Here is a 19,938-nt window from a genome sequence, read left to right on the forward strand (position 1 = left end):
ATGTTAGTTGTATGAAATATCGAAAATATTGGATAATGTGTGGTATGAATATTGAATACTGAAATATCGACATAAAAGTTATTATAAGTGGCCAACGAATATACTGGCTATACTAAAGGAGACGGTGATGAGAAATTCATGAATATGGTGGAATGAAGAAAGTGGGAAGAAGCATGAGAACCACGACAAAAACCCACGCACATAGTGTTTGTGCACCAAAAAGCTAACTTGAAACAAGCTGGGATTGAACCAAGGACTCTATGCACCAGAGGTGAACGCTGTATTGCGTACTCACCATAGCTTTTTCTATGTATTATATTTGGATGAATAAAAGTACGCATGTATAAGTTGGTGGAACGAGAATGTAGGCGGAAACGGGAGAACTTCACACACAATGCTTAAACTAGAAATACACTTTGATTAAGGTCAAGCATTTTGTTTTAGAAGTGACTTTTTTATGATTAGCGCTATTTAATGTGTATGAAGGAGGAAAGAAACTTACTGTAGCGCTTATTGGAGAATTATACGTTTGATACTCTTTATACAAAACTAGGTGTTTATATAACTTCATACATACTAGTAAAGAAAATATATTTAATAAGACGTAATGTACGTTAGGTACAATTTTGACATTATTTAAACAGTGTAGCTAACGACTCTTTTAAGGCAATACAAGAGACGGACAATTATTTGACAGCGCAGATTGTGATAGTAATGGTGTGCTTGGTTTATTAGGATTAGTCATATGCAGATGGAAACAATTGCTTTAAATAAAGAGATAGCACTTTGAACGTATAGTTTGGTTAAAATTGCTTTACTTTAGAACTCATAACATTAAGTACAAGGTAACCAACACCATTGGCGATAACTATTAGCAGGACTGTGAGCGATGGGAATTAGCGTGTTGGAGAGGCAGATACATTTTGCATACATAATAATAATGAGTATGAATATTTGACTTTGGCACCTAGAAGATTATGCAATCAATATTTTATAAATGTTTTGACGGTTGCATATAATATTTACAGACAGTCTGATACGATTTTGTATTTTATTTGAAGTGTGATTATTGTTTGTTTGAATTAAAAAGGGTATTTTATTTATAGGTCTTGTTTGTAAGTTAGAAAAAAACAAGAACATATTTTTGTAATGGTGTTATAGTCGCTAGAAGCGCAATAATTTAATACCTTCTATTACAGGTAGTAGCTAACATGTTCTTTTACAGTTGAAATAGATATCTGACAATTTAAACTTTAATAAAAACTAGTCTGAATTTCGACAGTTTTAAACTTTATTATAATTGTTACAAATGCATAAGAAAATAGTATTTTAATGTTTTAGTTGTATGCATATACAGTGCAGATATATTTGTGAGTGAATACATGACATATAGTTATAACATATCAGAAGTGATGTACTCCCGAAATTAGATCTTCCTAAACCTTAAATAGATTATATTGTGCAGTTTTCACTTATTGAGTTAAATTTGGTAATTTAAGACGAACTGTGATTTTGCTTTTTACCCACTGCAGTTGTATTGGATTGAAATACTGAACTTACTATATCTGGATTTTTAGTTACTGTTTTACTGGTTCTATGAATGATTTGGGAGGGCTGTTGTTTAAAGTGGAATTTGAACCATTACTAATGCTTGTAACGAGAAAGTATATCTATTGAGAAGTGTAGATTTTCTTTGACGCAGATGAGAAGTAACCTGTGTGTAAGACAGCAATACGAAAACGAATATTTGCACAACGAATTGAATCACTAATGCTCACACCAAGATTTATTTTAACTGTACCTGAGACTTTTGATTGATTAGTAAATGAGTAAATTATATTTTAAAGCGGTGTTGAGATTTATTTCGTATTAGGTTTTTAACTACTGTTTGGATTATTTTTTAAATTTATGTTTTATATAACAACAAGGTTATAAGGAACAGTATATTAACAGTAAAATGGGTTTTGAACTACAATAGGGACAACGTTAATGCAGTTGCTGTTTATATGAACTGTTATGGAAGATTAATTTTCATAGTATATATCATTTCTTTTATATTATCGTAACTGCAAGAGAACTGTATTATAAGACTACCTACCACATGTAAATAATAGTTAGAGCTAAAATACTGAAGTACTGGCAACTGAATTGTCAGTGAGAGTAATGTATTGTTTTAAAGAAATAAATAAATAGATATTAGAAAAATAATCTTAGTTGTTTTCTATGTTATATGAAGAAACTAGTGTTTAAGAAGCAGTGCATTAGAAGAAAAATAATTGGTTTCGAAGAATATGGTAGGAAACTGAAAGTATTTAATACTTAATTTTAGATTATTTTTTTTACAGACATTACCAACGTAACTGAATGATGAACTGTTGTCCATTGAACAAGAGTCACTGAGCTTGATACCTCGTGTTTACTTTATGATATGAAGACTTTAAAACTTTTCTTTTTAAAACTTTTTAAAGAAAATTGTGGTTGCAGTAGGAGAGAAATGCGTGATATACTGTAGAAAAGTTGATGTTACAGTACCCTTGTGCTCCTTTCTTATAAAAAGAAGTTAGTGTACTATTTTGTTGAGAATATAGATGAAAATATTGTAAAATTACATCTTGTTTTGCAAGTAGAATAATACTACTTCAATAATGCTTAAACACAGTGACTGTTAGGATGGATCCACCCTTCAACAAATTTCAGGATGTGCAGACCCTTACTTGGTATATGCTTTTAAAAGAATAAGGCTTAGAGAGCTCAATACTTTGAGGTAAAGGATAAAATGTCTATGAAATGCATAGAAATATACAGGAAAATACTTCTTCTTAAGATGATAACGTGAAATACTTATTCCATTTTATATAGTAAAAGGACAAGATTGTACTTTTGTGAATAATTAACTTGGACTTGAAAATCAAACACAACCCTTTTGTTAGACAACCACTAGAAATCCTATGTATAATGAATTGACACACACTGCAGACACTTTACTTTTATTGATCCTGATAATAAACATTGTATGGTAACCTCTTGAAACTTGTAGACCCACAGTGAGGTATACTCGGATATGGGGAGAGCACTATGACTCAGTGGTAGAACGACATTTTGATGGTCGTGATTTAAAAACGACCAAGTGAACTTTGTGGTGGACAACACCTTTTTTTTTCTCCTGGTACTTCCATTTCCTACAGCATTCATTTATTGGCTTAATTGGCTTATCCCTTAACCTAAAGGACGTTCTTCAGAGTAAGGAAGCTATCATGTTTCATAATATATAGTATAACAGGTACGATTGTCGTTGTATATTAAAGCCTCAACTTCCTCGATAGAATTTTACAACGACAAAAGATTTTGAATTGAATAATAATACGATTTCTATGCCTTGGCGGGCTAAGATCGAACCATGGATTCATCATGCGCCAGAGGTGAAGGATTTGAAGGTGATGAAGAATATTTTATGATTCCACAGTAGTATTAATGATTGTTTGAGATTCTTAATATACTATGTGATACAAAGGTTACATGAATTTTATTTTGTTCTTTTTGGACTAATGTTTAAGAGGACCAGAATGATAGATTTCAAGAACTACCTATGGTGCACGGATTACAGTTTTAATTTTACAGCTTTATACACATGCATTCAAAATTATAAGGCCATTAGATTTTTGTATAAGACTCTTGTTGGACTTGACTTGATTTGAGTTTAACATCTCTTTTCACCAGCGAGGCTATATGAGACGTGGACCTACTGATTAATGTGGAATCCGAACCACATGAGCTCCCGCCGGGAATCGAACCTGGGTAGACTTTTGTTGGAATAAATGCTTTCGCTGGAACTTTTTTTTTAATTTAATGTAAAACTTTAAACATAATGAAGAAAATAAGAACATACTGAGGTGAAATAAACTTGAAAACTCCCACCGTGCAAAAGAATTAAGGAAAACAGCTTCTGTTTCAAGCTGAGACTATCCATGGTTGAGATTGACCACCAAATATAACGATTATTTTTCTCAGATGATGAGTTTGTATGCTTATGCCAATAGCTAAAACTGGAAAAGTGAACCAGGTAGTGTTTGCAAAATGGTATTACATGGTTTAATCTCAGAACATGTGCCATTGTGATGGACAAAAATTCCATGGGTAGTGGTGCTGGTGGACAACAACAACTTCACGAAACATCTGTTGGTATTAAAATTAACGATACATGAACTTTCAAAAGACGAAATGTTTCTTTATCTGGACTGTTAATACTTTTTTGAAATTTCATCGGAACAAGCATTCAACGTAAACTATAATAAACGAACGAACTATCTAGTTGCATTATAGGAGGGCGATACAGGTGTGGATGAAAAGTTTATGTATTGATTTTGAATACGAGTTGTGTGCGAGTAATTCAATTTTATTTAACTTTTAATATTAGAGATTATTTTATACGACCATTTAATATTTTATTATTTCTTATACATATTCGCTTTCATCATTTGTCCATTGTAATGTTAGTAGAAAAAAAAATGTTTTATTTAACAACATGAGCACGAAAACCCACAAGAAAAATATTAGACAACATTCATAATTATCACTGTACGGAATACTTCTTTAAATGGAAACAGTTTGATCCATTGATAGAGTGCACCCATCTGGCACGAGGATCCCTAGTTCAATCCCAAGACCGTGACAATTTGTGATGGACAACACCCTGTGGATATTCTCGGGGTTCTCCATTTCCTACCACTTTCTTCATATTCAACATTTTTACAATCATTATCCATTCAACATTACCTACTTGTAAAATGTCTCGAGTAGATGAGTATATAAGACTCATGCCAGAACAAAATGTTTTCTCTTTGCTCTCAAGCCAGAAAAAAAAGCAGAAACTCATATCTACATGCCAGAATAAGTGTTTTCGCTTTGCTCTCAAGCCAGAAAAGAAGAAACTCGTATCCACGAAGTGAAATTTCTCGAGTTGCTACTCGCCAAATTTCACAAGTTTCGTGGATACGAGTTTCTTCTTTTCTGGCTTGAGAGCAAAGCGAAAACACTTATTCTGGCATGTAGATATGAGTTTCTGCTTTTTTTTCTGGCTTGAGAGCAAAGAGAAAACATTTTGTTCTGGCATGAGTCTTATATACTCATCTACTCGAGACATTTTACAAGTAGGCAATGTTGAATGGATAATGATTGTAAAAATGTTGAATATGAAGAAAGTGGTAGGAAATGGAGAACCCCGAGAATATCCACAGGGTGTTGTCCATCACAAATTGTCACGGTCTTGGGATTGAACTAGGGATCCTCGTGCCAGATGGGTGCACTCTATCAATGGATCAAACTGTTTCCATTTAAAGAAGTATTCCGTACAGTGATAATTATGAATGTTGTCTAATATTTTTCTTGTGGGTTTTCGTGCTCATGTTGTTAAATAAAACATTTTTTTTTCTACTAACATTACAATGGACAAATGATGAAAGCGAATATGTATAAGAAATAATAAAATATTAAATGGTCGTATAAAATAATCTCTAATATTAAAAGTTAAATAAAATTGAATTACTCGCACACAACTCGTATTCAAAATCAATACATAAACTTTTCATCCACACCTGTATCGCCCTCCTATAATGCAACTAGATAGTTCGTTCGTTTATTATAGTTTACGTTGAATGCTTGTTCCGATGAAATTTCAAAAAAGTATTAACAGTCCAGATAAAGAAACATTTCGTCTTTTGAAAGTTCATGTATCGTTAATTTTAATACCAACAGATGTTTCGTGAAGTTGTTGTTGTCCACCAGCACCACTACCCATGGAATTTTTGTCCATCACAATGGCACATGTTCTGAGATTAAACCATGTAATACCATTTTGCAAACACTACCTGGTTCACTTTTCCAGTTTTAGCTATTGGCATAAGCATACAAACTCATCATCTGAGAAAAATAATCGTTATATTTGGTGGTCAATCTCAACCATGGATAGTCTCAGCTTGAAACAGAAGCTGTTTTCCTTAATTCTTTTGCACGGTGGGAGTTTTCAAGTTTATTTCACCTCAGTATGTTCTTATTTTCTTCATTATGTTTAAAGTTTTACATTAAATTAAAAAAAAAGTTCCAGCGAAAGCATTTATTCCAACAAAAGTCTACCCAGGTTCGATTCCCGGCGGGAGCTCATGTGGTTCGGATTCCACATTAATCAGTAGGTCCACGTCTCATATAGCCTCGCTGGTGAAAAGAGATGTTAAACTCAAATCAAGTCAAGTCCAACAAGAGTCTTATACAAAAATCTAATGGCCTTATAATTTTGAATGCATGTGTATAAAGCTGTAAAATTAAAACTGTAATCCGTGCACCATAGGTAGTTCTTGAAATCTATCATTCTGGTCCTCTTAAACATTAGTCCAAAAAGAACAAAATAAAATTCATGTAACCTTTGTATCACATAGTATATTAAGAATCTCAAACAATCATTAATACTACTGTGGAATCATAAAATATTCTTCATCACCTTCAAATCCTTCACCTCTGGCGCATGATGAATCCATGGTTCGATCTTAGCCCGCCAAGGCATAGAAATCGTATTATTATTCAATTCAAAATCTTTTGTCGTTGTAAAATTCTATCGAGGAAGTTGAGGCTTTAATATACAACGACAATCGTACCTGTTATACTATATATTATGAAACATGATAGCTTCCTTACTCTGAAGAACGTCCTTTAGGTTAAGGGATAAGCCAATTAAGCCAATAAATGAATGCTGTAGGAAATGGAAGTACCAGGAGAAAAAAAAAGGTGTTGTCCACCACAAAGTTCACTTGGTCGTTTTTAAATCACGACCATCAAAATGTCGTTCTACCACTGAGTCATAGTGCTCTCCCCATATCCGAGTATACCTCACTGTGGGTCTACAAGTTTCAAGAGGTTACCATACAATGTTTATTATCAGGATCAATAAAAGTAAAGTGTCTGCAGTGTGTGTCAATTCATTATACATAGGATTTCTAGTGGTTGTCTAACAAAAGGGTTGTGTTTGATTTTCAAGTCCAAGTTAATTATTCACAAAAGTACAATCTTGTCCTTTTACTATATAAAATGGAATAAGTATTTCACGTTATCATCTTAAGAAGAAGTATTTTCCTGTATATTTCTATGCATTTCATAGACATTTTATCCTTTACCTCAAAGTATTGAGCTCTCTAAGCCTTATTCTTTTAAAAGCATATACCAAGTAAGGGTCTGCACATCCTGAAATTTGTTGAAGGGTGGATCCATCCTAACAGTCACTGTGTTTAAGCATTATTGAAGTAGTATTATTCTACTTGCAAAACAAGATGTAATTTTACAATATTTTCATCTATATTCTCAACAAAATAGTACACTAACTTCTTTTTATAAGAAAGGAGCACAAGGGTACTGTAACATCAACTTTTCTACAGTATATCACGCATTTCTCTCCTACTGCAACCACAATTTTCTTTAAAAAGTTTTAAAAAGAAAAGTTTTAAAGTCTTCATATCATAAAGTAAACACGAGGTATCAAGCTCAGTGACTCTTGTTCAATGGACAACAGTTCATCATTCAGTTACGTTGGTAATGTCTGTAAAAAAAATAATCTAAAATTAAGTATTAAATACTTTCAGTTTCCTACCATATTCTTCGAAACCAATTATTTTTCTTCTAATGCACTGCTTCTTAAACACTAGTTTCTTCATATAACATAGAAAACAACTAAGATTATTTTTCTAATATCTATTTATTTATTTCTTTAAAACAATACATTACTCTCACTGACAATTCAGTTGCCAGTACTTCAGTATTTTAGCTCTAACTATTATTTACATGTGGTAGGTAGTCTTATAATACAGTTCTCTTGCAGTTACGATAATATAAAAGAAATGATATATACTATGAAAATTAATCTTCCATAACAGTTCATATAAACAGCAACTGCATTAACGTTGTCCCTATTGTGGTTCAAAACCCATTTTACTGTTAATATACTGTTCCTTATAACCTTGTTGTTATATAAAACATAAATTTAAAAAATAATCCAAACAGTAGTTAAAAACCTAATACGAAATAAATCTCAACACCGCTTTAAAATATAATTTACTCATTTACTAATCAATCAAAAGTCTCAGGTACAGTTAAAATAAATCTTGGTGTGAGCATTAGTGATTCAATTCGTTGTGCAAATATTCGTTTTCGTATTGCTGTCTTACACACAGGTTACTTCTCATCTGCGTCAAAGAAAATCTACACTTCTCAATAGATATACTTTCTCGTTACAAGCATTAGTAATGGTTCAAATTCCACTTTAAACAACAGCCCTCCCAAATCATTCATAGAACCAGTAAAACAGTAACTAAAAATCCAGATATAGTAAGTTCAGTATTTCAATCCAATACAACTGCAGTGGGTAAAAAGCAAAATCACAGTTCGTCTTAAATTACCAAATTTAACTCAATAAGTGAAAACTGCACAATATAATCTATTTAAGGTTTAGGAAGATCTAATTTCGGGAGTACATCACTTCTGATATGTTATAACTATATGTCATGTATTCACTCACAAATATATCTGCACTGTATATGCATACAACTAAAACATTAAAATACTATTTTCTTATGCATTTGTAACAATTATAATAAAGTTTAAAACTGTCGAAATTCAGACTAGTTTTTATTAAAGTTTAAATTGTCAGATATCTATTTCAACTGTAAAAGAACATGTTAGCTACTACCTGTAATAGAAGGTATTAAATTATTGCGCTTCTAGCGACTATAACACCATTACAAAAATATGTTCTTGTTTTTTTCTAACTTACAAACAAGACCTATAAATAAAATACCCTTTTTAATTCAAACAAACAATAATCACACTTCAAATAAAATACAAAATCGTATCAGACTGTCTGTAAATATTATATGCAACCGTCAAAACATTTATAAAATATTGATTGCATAATCTTCTAGGTGCCAAAGTCAAATATTCATACTCATTATTATTATGTATGCAAAATGTATCTGCCTCTCCAACACGCTAATTCCCATCGCTCACAGTCCTGCTAATAGTTATCGCCAATGGTGTTGGTTACCTTGTACTTAATGTTATGAGTTCTAAAGTAAAGCAATTTTAACCAAACTATACGTTCAAAGTGCTATCTCTTTATTTAAAGCAATTGTTTCCATCTGCATATGACTAATCCTAATAAACCAAGCACACCATTACTATCACAATCTGCGCTGTCAAATAATTGTCCGTCTCTTGTATTGCCTTAAAAGAGTCGTTAGCTACACTGTTTAAATAATGTCAAAATTGTACCTAACGTACATTACGTCTTATTAAATATATTTTCTTTACTAGTATGTATGAAGTTATATAAACACCTAGTTTTGTATAAAGAGTATCAAACGTATAATTCTCCAATAAGCGCTACAGTAAGTTTCTTTCCTCCTTCATACACATTAAATAGCGCTAATCATAAAAAAGTCACTTCTAAAACAAAATGCTTGACCTTAATCAAAGTGTATTTCTAGTTTAAGCATTGTGTGTGAAGTTCTCCCGTTTCCGCCTACATTCTCGTTCCACCAACTTATACATGCGTACTTTTATTCATCCAAATATAATACATAGAAAAAGCTATGGTGAGTACGCAATACAGCGTTCACCTCTGGTGCATAGAGTCCTTGGTTCAATCCCAGCTTGTTTCAAGTTAGCTTTTTGGTGCACAAACACTATGTGCGTGGGTTTTTGTCGTGGTTCTCATGCTTCTTCCCACTTTCTTCATTCCACCATATTCATGAATTTCTCATCACCGTCTCCTTTAGTATAGCCAGTATATTCGTTGGCCACTTATAATAACTTTTATGTCGATATTTCAGTATTCAATATTCATACCACACATTATCCAATATTTTCGATATTTCATACAACTAACATCTAACGGTGTCAGTAAATCCATATTTTAAGACCAATCTATAACTCCTTTTCACTAAAAAAACCTCCGCTATATTTCAACAACAAAGAATTCAGGAAAATAAGGTTTGTTCTCCAGTGTTTCTATTAAGATTTTTATTTCCTTCACCACCTAAAACAATAAAAAATTAAAAATTAATTATTTGCTATATTACGATTTCCAATTACAAACTATAAGTATAAAGTTTCCCTTTTAACTTCACTACTACATTTCATCCTGGGTAATATGTTCAAACAGTCTCGGGTCTCTTTTTATTGCCTTAGCTTTCAACATGAAAAACCGTTAAATTCAATCTGCGGTAACGTTAAACGTTCTGTCGCCATATAACCTCATTGTTGCACTAGCGTTTATGAAACAAAAACACAATAGTTTACAATAATAATAATAATAATTTTTACCATATACTTTCTAAATACCAGTTATACGTCTCACACAATTCATAGCTATGTATAAGTAACAACATCTGCTAAGCAAAATGTTTGTCGTACGGCTTTTCACGTAAAAGAGTCCTGGTTCGATTCCCGGGGCGCATTCTGCTAACTTTCTGTACAATAATTTATATATACCTGTTATGTCATACACAATTCATAGCTACATATAAGTAACAACATCTGCTAAGCAAAATGTTTGTCGTACGGCTTTTCACGTAAAAGAGTCCTGGTTCGATTCTCGGGGCGCATTCTGCTAACTTTCTGTACAATAATTTATATATACCTGTTATGTCATACACAATTCATAGCTACATATAAGTAACAACATCTGCTAAGCAAAATGTTTGTCGTACGGCTTTTCACGTAAAAGAGTCCTGGTTCGATTCCCGGGGCGCATTCTGCTAACTTTCTGTACAATAATTTATATATACCTGTTATGTCATACACAATTCATAGCTACATATAAGTAACAAGTTCGCACTGCAAGCAAAATATTTAGCGTACGGTTCTCCACGTGGGAGAATACTAATTCGAGTCCCGGTGCAATGAAAAATGTTCATTCCCTACATATTACATTATACTATATCTTAGTCAAGTTATAATTCCATAAAAGTACACCGAGTCATATCATTTTTTCAATGCCGGAAAATCCGCAATCAATTCCCGATTAAAACAAACAGTTCCGTCCCCCTTATACTCCCAACAATTACAATATGTCCCTTTCCCATATAAAAAATGAACAAGTATACTACAAGAAACCTTTCCAGAAGTTTCGAGAGTGTTCTTTCCCCTATTCCAACAATCACAATTTCTAGAATGTTCTCCAGCAGCAGCTGTCGCGTTACATGTGCTGAATATTAATGAATTACCTTGTTCTACGTGTGTGATCTGCATATTTTATTTCCGAAAAGGTTTTTCTGTATTCTGCTTGTCCAATTAACATTTCTTTTAACCGGAAACCAATTTATTATGTGTCATGTTACCTCCGGCCGCACCTGCATACATTATGTGTCATTAGTATGCGGGGAAAAAGGGTGTATCCATTTTTTAAAACGTGTATTACCAAGTGCTAAAATGTCAAAAAAGTACACACTCATGAATATTCATTTGGGCGAGTAGTTTGCCCACAACTACTAATGCGCACTATTGTGTGCAGGACATTCTAGATCATAGTGGGTGCACGATATTATTTCGTCTAATAGATTCTAAAAAACATATTATTTGAGTAGCATTTTCCAATGAAAATATCACATTTTAATGCAAATCACTCAGTTCTCCAAAAAAAAAAAAAAATCCTGAGAACAGACTGTACTACAGATTGTTCGTTATTTCTTTGTATCCATATCAAATAGGATAATGCATTGAAAATAAACTGTTTCCAAGCAATGCATTGTGTTGTGAAATTTGAGGGGAGAAAAAGATGTCCCGTATTATCATGAAAAATAAATATGGAAGCTTTAATATTGCCTAGATGCTTACCTAGGAAATTGAGAAGAAAAAATAAAAATAATTCCACTGGAAATAAAAATTGCTTCCCCATATATAGGAAGAGACGCACTCTTATCGTTTATTTATACCCTTTCGTGAATGAAGCATAAACGCGATCTGTTTATGTTTTGGACTCACGTCAAATTATTAGTCTGTTTCGTTCACAAGGATGGTTTGGTCTTAGTCGAATGATAATCTGGTCGGACAGAGACAGTGAGGCAGTGGAGTGTGGAGTTGAGCTTAAAATTAAATGAGTTTGTGAAATGTGAATTAAATGAATGTGTGTTTTGTGAGTGTGTTGTGAATCTTGTGTGTCTTGTGAGTGTGTAAGAAAATAAAAACTGTTGCATTTCTTATTTTCCCTATACTCATAGACCTACGTGTTTGGAAGTATGTGGGTGTGTGCGTGCGTAATTGTGTACGTCACAATTTATACTCTAACAAAGGAACAACGTGCCGATTTGCCTACAGTTCTTAGTAGGAAGTAGGTTACAAAAAGGCGGAGAAAGGCGTTTGCACGGCGGGGTGTGAAAATAAGCAATACCCAAATTCTTCATCTTTACAAACAGTTTCGGAACAACTGTTTTAGCAAGGAACATCTTTCTCAGCGACAACGAAATGCAGGACCACCTGTAAGGATCTCTACCGAGGATACTAAACGTAAAGTGGTTCGTTCTGTGCTTAGTTCAACAAGTAAATCAACCCGTCGCCGGAGCGTTGCACTCAGCGTTAAAAAAAGTTCACTGAGTAGGATATTGCATGTGCTTGAGGTTAACGCGTAAGACGTACAGTATGAAGATTGTATATAAATAATATGATGATGATTTCGGTGCCAGAATTTTATTCTGTAACTGGTTGATAGACAGATTAAATGAAAATCCCATCTTTCTATTTCAACTTATAATGTCAGATGAAGCTTTTTTTAATGGAACGATGTTTTCGTCACGTGAACGATTCTTGGGACCCAGTCCACCGGCAAAATGATTTGAACTCTGTGCAGATCAAAGGGGTATTATGGTGTGGATGGAACAGCAACTGGTGTAATAGGGCCGTTTTTCTTGGAAGGAAACGTTAATCAACTTATATACCAAAATATTTTGCGACAATTTCTTTTCCCTGAACTTGATCGCTTAAATCTTGATCCACACAATGATATGTGGTTTGAACAGGATGGTGCTCCAGCACATCGTACTAGGGCAACATTACAAATTTTAAGAGGAAGGTTTGGAAACCGTTTAATAAGTATAGTTTCTGATGTTGAGTGGCCAGCTAGAAGTACTGATCTAACCCCATGCGACTTCTTTCTATGGAGCTTTCTTTAAGCAACAAGTTTATGAAACTCCTTCAATAACACTTAAACTTCGACGATCGATACAGCGTGCCGTTGAACAGATAACTCCAGACACTCTTGAAAAAATCTTCACAAAGACTCTTATACATAGAGTGAACTTAAGTTTAGCACATCACGGAGATCACGTGCAGTAAATTGCGAAGTACTATTAATATGTTTCAATAAGAAAGAAGAAAAAAAAAACATTTTGAATGCAGTTTTGCAAAGCTAAATAATTAACAAAAGGTGCGACTCATACTATGTTCAATTCATTGTTTTAAACATCACAGAAAGATACCTACCGTTGCCTGCAGGATCTGAATTACAAAATTAGGCTTTTTCACCTTATGGCAATATTGACCTTTTCATTGTGGTCATGTGCACCCCTTGGAAGGACCTTTCTGCATGTGCTCTATGCAAGCTCAAATCCGTAATTAAAACGTCACAGTTTTATACTTGCTAACACATCAAACATGAAATTTTAGCTGCGTGACCTTTGACCTTTTATGACCTTGTTGACATTTATCCTATTCCCAAACACACCAATTGGAAAGAAATTTATGCATGTGTTCTATAGTAGCTCAAATCATTTTAAAAAGTCTCAGTTTCATACTTACTAACACATTAAACATGAAATTTTACCTGGGTGACCTTTGACCCCTTACGATATTGGTGACCACACACACACACCAATTGGAAGATCCCTTCTGCATGTCCAGTGGCAGCTCAAATCCTTATTTCCAACATCGCAGTTTCATACTTTTTAACACTTAAAAACATGACATTTTAACTGCGTGACCTTTGACCTTTTATGACATTGTTAACCTTTTCCCTATGCCCATACACACTCGTTGGAAGGATCTTTATGCATGTGTTCTATGGCACTTCAAAGCATTATTTCCAATGTTACAGTTTCTTGTTTGTTAACACATCAAATATGACATTTGAACTACGTGACCTTTGACCTCTGATGATATTGCTGACCTCTTCGTTTTGCTAAAAAGGATGTTCGGTAGATCCTTTGTGCATATGCTTTTTTTAACATTATCTTCAACTGAATTAGTTGTGTACAATAAGCTGTTGAAAAGGGAGCTTTTTCTTCAAGGGTCACAGATTACCTGTTAGAGGTCACCGGGTTATGATTGCCCACATTTCTCGTTATCACATTGTTTTGGATCAGAATTTATGTCGATATACCAATTTTTGCTACCGGAGATGGATATTCAAAAAAATGACATGTGAGACTACTATTTAACATTGAAATCCCATAAGGAAAAAATCGCATTTTGACCTTTGACCCTGTAACTCCGCAAACAATAACACCCGCGATCTCGTTTTGCTATCAAACAAATCTTCTGACCTTCCTCTAAATTGCCTGCAAATTTCACAGTTCTAGCTTTTACCAGTTCTGAGTACTATGAAATTAAAGTTTACACACGAATTATGGGACAGTCTATATATATATATATATATATATATATATATATATATATATATATATATATATATATATATATATATATATATATATATATATATATATATATATAAAGTTTTGGTTAGTGTATCAAATTCTTTAAAAAATGATACTTTTGAAGATCTTTAGGAAGTGCCAATTGCCATAATTAATTAAAACTTACGAGGCATGTAGAATTCGAGACAACTACACTCAAATTTGCTGCGATTAAACATACATTCCATTTCACAGTTTCTCTGCGTATATATTTGGAAGAAGTGAAGTTTCTTCTCCGAAGGGAAATAGCATCCACGTTTCTCAATGGCGTATCTTGCGATATTTCGTTCTGCAGTAATTGTAGCAGGTGATACAGCAACAAAGTAATTACCCTTCCGACGGAGAACAAAATTACTGTGTTTCTTTGTATCTGTAGGAGGCTCGACTGGGTTGTGTAAAATAACCTGAAACAAGCATTCTTGAGATTAGTAAGAGCAGCAAATTTTTTTCACAAAACGTATAAAATTAATTAAAAACTTGCTTATAGTCTGACGGATGAAATATGTTAATTTTAAGTATGGCATTTAGTGTGATTACAAGAAATATAAATGTATAGTTGCACCAGTGCTATGAATAAACACCGACTTTTAATTTTGCCAGTGGGTGCTCAACCTTCGGTTGTTGTAAAATAAATCAAACGTTTCGTATTTTAATATTTCAAACAGATGCAATACACCAGTTGTTCCTAAACTGGAGAGCTTCCCTTGAGAAATGTGTAAGACCATCAAGTGGATACAAATCATGTCGAACTCTAAAATATAACTTATTTTAGTGATTTTTTATTCTTAAAAGAAGCAAGTTAGCAAATATGTCACTACAATCGTTACAAAATTATATTTTGAGATTGAAATTTGATTCAATTTTAATATATCATACTTTTCTTTGAAGAGTAAATTCAAGTTCGCTGTGTTATTTCATTTCGGTCGGTGACACATGTAACCGCGGCTGAAATTCACTGGCAACTGATAGAGGTTTACTGTAATGTCTCGTCAGCATGTGTCAAAAGTTTGTGGCTGGTAGAAAAAAACTTCAACAATGAGAAGCATAGTGGCCGACCCAACACCGCATCAGCAAATTTGAACACAGTTGGAACATCATCGACCAACCCCCTCACAGGCCGGACCTCGCTTCAAGCAACTTTTGCCTTTTCTCATACTTGAAGGATTACCTAGGAGGCCGTCGCTTGGCTTCAGACAACGTGGCTGAAAACGCGAGGTCACGATTTTTATATGTATAAAAAATATCTTCAAACTCATAACACGGTGCGACAAGTGACTCAACTAATATGGAAACTATGTCGAAATATAACCAACTGTATGTACTATATATTCATTGTATGAAATAATATTTATACATTTCACTGCAGCCTCTGTAACCTTGCTTTCTGATTACTCCTCAAATGTTGTGTGTGTGGTTGCATAACTCCAGAAATTATATTGCCTGTTACATGGAAGAGAAAAACGATATTACTCACTAGAGCAACCCACAATATGCTTTATTTTTTGTTTAATTATGCTTTATTTTTTTCCAAATTATGCTTTATTGTTAATTTAAATCAATGTTTTACATTAATCGTGTATAACGCATGGGCGTCTCTGGCGGGGGGACGAGGGGGACGCGTCCCCTCCAATGTTTTGAAGTACAAAATATTCAATATTTTATTCTAATTTAATTTATTTACTAACGACAGAATATCATATAAATAATAATTATTATTTGGAATATAATATTCACGCTGTGAAACGATTATAACAGAGTTATACCTTAGGGGGTCCGTGAAGGTAAGCAGAAAGATCACAAAGGAAATCCAAGATAATAAACAGGTTGGGTTACGTAGTACGATTTAAATAACTTTCTTTGATGTCTCCCCCCCCCCAAATTTTACATGCCAGAGACGCCAGTGGTATAACGTATAATATTTACTATACATAATATATTCTAAATATCTTGATCTATTTATTAATATTTTATGCAAGCAATTTCTTTTATATTTAATGAACTTTCTACTTAATGTACAGTAAAGAAATACGATTTATTCGAGTCATTTTTTTAATCACTTGTGTGCGCCTTAGAGTTGCATATATACAGAAAGGGAAAGTAAAAGATGCCACCAAAAAGTACAGAAAGTACTCAAGTTCAAGAAGTACACATAACAATATAGTGTGAAGATTTGTGTACTATTCATTGTTGGCGGAAAGTTTTCTTCTTTTCCTTTTCTCTCTCTTTTCTCCACATCAAAGGATTACACGAAAAATTTACTGAAATAAAAATAAGCTTTTCATTGTTGCATTGCTATGTTCTCAATGATTTTGCATTGTAAATATTAATAAAAAATATCAATATAGTATGTTAAACTTGCAGTTAAATACAATTTTCCTAGAATTATGCTATATATTTTAAATTATGCTTTATGCTTTATTTTCTAAAATTATGCTTTATTATGCTTTCAAGATTAGTTTCTTCTGAACCCTTAGACAACCACAACCATGTTCAAGGTACCAACCCAAATGTCTAAATTGCTATTATGCTTTTTATACCTTTTATGCTTTTGGGTTACCCTATTAATCACTTTTGATTTCTAATACAGAAAGGATATAGTTTTAAAATAACATTTATTCGATTACTGAATTTTATGCATAATTTATACTCAAAGATATTTCCCCGTACCTCATCTTCCCTTATACAATTCGTTGCAGAGTTAACGGAAGATTCTGAAACATAGATATTTAAATAGAGCATATATATTTGAATAGATGTGCTAATTCCTTAGTAGTTCTTAACCCAATTATGATACTTCTCGAGCTATGTAGCTTTAAAATGTGTTTTTGGCAGAACTTTTTCCCAGTGTTTATTAGACATTTTTTGCTTCTTTGCATATTTCCTATAAAATGACTATCTCCGTGATTGCAATTATTTCAGCACCTGGTATTTATTAAATCTTAGAGAGAAAAATTAATTATCAGATTTGTCATTCGAGCAGAATTTACGTACCTTCATTTATAATTTCATACTTAATTGTAGAAAGAGTAACTCACCTGGTATGGATCCTGTTTCTCACCGCAGTATCTGCTGGTGCTTGAATTTCTGTTATAAGTGAAAATGAGAGTCAGTCCTTCGTTGTCTAAACCCTCTTGATATTCAAACGCATGCTTTGGATACGTCGTTGAATCTATATTGAACTTTTCTGCGTTATAGCCTTCTCGAATATTCCACCCGTTTGCTTTAAACACTTCTTTATTTAAGGTTTCTGGATGTACTTCACTGAAACCAAGAATTAATTTTAATACAATTCAGTTTTTATTATTTTAGATATACACACAGTGAGAAGTAACACAACCATCGCCATCCCCGTTATTATTTCGATGCAATCAAGTTGGGGCTGAAACAGTGTGAAAACGGAAATATTAAAACTATTTTCCTTCCATCGTTTGATTTAAAGAAAATATAGTATTATTTTACGCAATCTACAGAACTAATTAATCTTGACCAAACTTGGCGAGTAGGTAAGATTTACGTTGAAGTTACACTACCTGAGCGTGACGTAATGTCACGTGGTGTTATCATGGGGTGTCAACGTGGAACAAAACGATCTCTACTGCGCTTCTAACCCCCTTTGCTCGCTGAAGTTCGCTCAGCTGTTTCGTAATGTACACTCATGTCCAAAATTATTGTCGCTTGTCTATAAATATGTTGTTGTAGGTATATAATTTGATAACGAATTTGCCCGGTATTTCTTATTAATGTTAGTATGTGTATAATCGGAAAAGACGTGTATATGGCAAATTTCATGTGGAAAGAGCAATAAATAAGAACAATAAATCGAAAATAGAACTTTCTTGTCCATTAAGCAACATTTTGCTGCACTCTAATTTTCGTATTTTTAATTCTTTTCTATGAAATTTACCACAAATATACATTTCCCGATTATACACATACAATCAGTATTAAAAGTACCCTGGAAAATCATTATCAAATTATATTCTTACAAGAAGACAGTTATAGATATGCGACAATCATTTTAGACATGAGTGTCCATAAAACACTTTTTTCTTATCAATAAAGCCGTCTGTGTAAAGTGGACTAATTACCACGTGATATTACGTCACCACAGGATGGTGCAACTTCAATGTAAATTTAACTACACCCTGGCATGGATTTACACTTACAAGGTACATTCGCGAAGTGTCCCCTCGGGATTCGTGTAAAATTGATTTAAATACAAAGTTCTCAGCGGCCCAATGTGTATTGTACTAATTTTAGCGGCCCATACGGGTAATTTGCATATTTATGGGCCTTCATATATCCGGAATTCATACACTACTATAACGCTCGGACACAAATTGCTTTTAGTTTCGTTAGATGTAAATGGACATGAATGTGGGTATATGAAAAACAAATTGCATCAAGTACGGATTCTCTGACACATGTTACTCACCCCGGCCGCCATATTGGATCCGCCATATTGGATTTAACTTTCGGTTTTCTAAATGGGAATAGGTGCAAGTGATATATCAAATTCATGTAGAATTTTCTCGGAAATTCACTGGTATGGTTAATTTTCCAGTAGCTGGTACCGTTTGGAAGATATTGCATATTAAATCGCTCCAGGCACTTCGCGAATAAACATTTTAGAGTAATATCAGTCAATGTAACGATGTTGACAAATCAAAACAATTTCTAACTGCAAGAAAACTGTAGGCAGTGGGCTACCGGGGGCTACCGGGCTTAAGCCGCCCCCAAAATTTTATTTACTATCTTGCAGAACTTTCACATTTCCAGAAATAAAGCTGCGAAGCCCCCGAAACAAAATCGTAAATACGCCACTGACTGTAGGTATAAACAAACTCTTTACAGCATTCGTGTTATAATCTTATTACATTTCTGTGAGTGATTGTTATTATTTTCATGGTATACCATAACAAGGAAGTATTCTATTAGGTCAAAATGCCTAATGTAAATGAAGATACGACCAGATTTGGGTGAAGAACTACCATTATTATTTATGTCTGTGTGTATGTATGTATTTATGTTCAGGGAATATTACATAAACAATAAATCGTTTAAAAAATTACATATACACACGGGGCCCTGCACAACTTACTATTTGCTTCAACATTTAACATGCAATACCTTGCAAACGGTACAAGCTACGTTAAAATTAACTACACCAATGAATTTCCGAGAAAATTGTATATGAGTTTGATGTATCACATCC

General features: G+C 33.4%; 1 protein-coding gene across 1 annotated transcript in view; it reads right to left on the reverse strand.

Moving 5' to 3' along the window:
- Positions 1–19,938, reverse strand: part of LOC145663744 (pickpocket protein 28-like) — an 89,749-nt gene that overhangs the window by 50,926 nt on the left and 18,885 nt on the right. The window contains exons 4-5 of the mRNA XM_081729829.1: positions 17,759–17,984; positions 14,851–15,127 (exon numbers count right to left, since the gene is read on the reverse strand). Of these exons, the coding sequence (XP_081585955.1) occupies positions 14,851–15,127; positions 17,759–17,984 (503 nt within the window). The remainder of the gene's footprint in view (positions 1–14,850; positions 15,128–17,758; positions 17,985–19,938) is intronic.

Source organism: Thermobia domestica, chromosome 11 (genome assembly GCF_964235325.1).
Source record: "Thermobia domestica chromosome 11, izTheDome1.hap1.1, whole genome shotgun sequence".
In the NCBI taxonomy this organism is placed as follows: Eukaryota; Metazoa; Arthropoda; class Insecta; order Zygentoma; family Lepismatidae; genus Thermobia; species Thermobia domestica.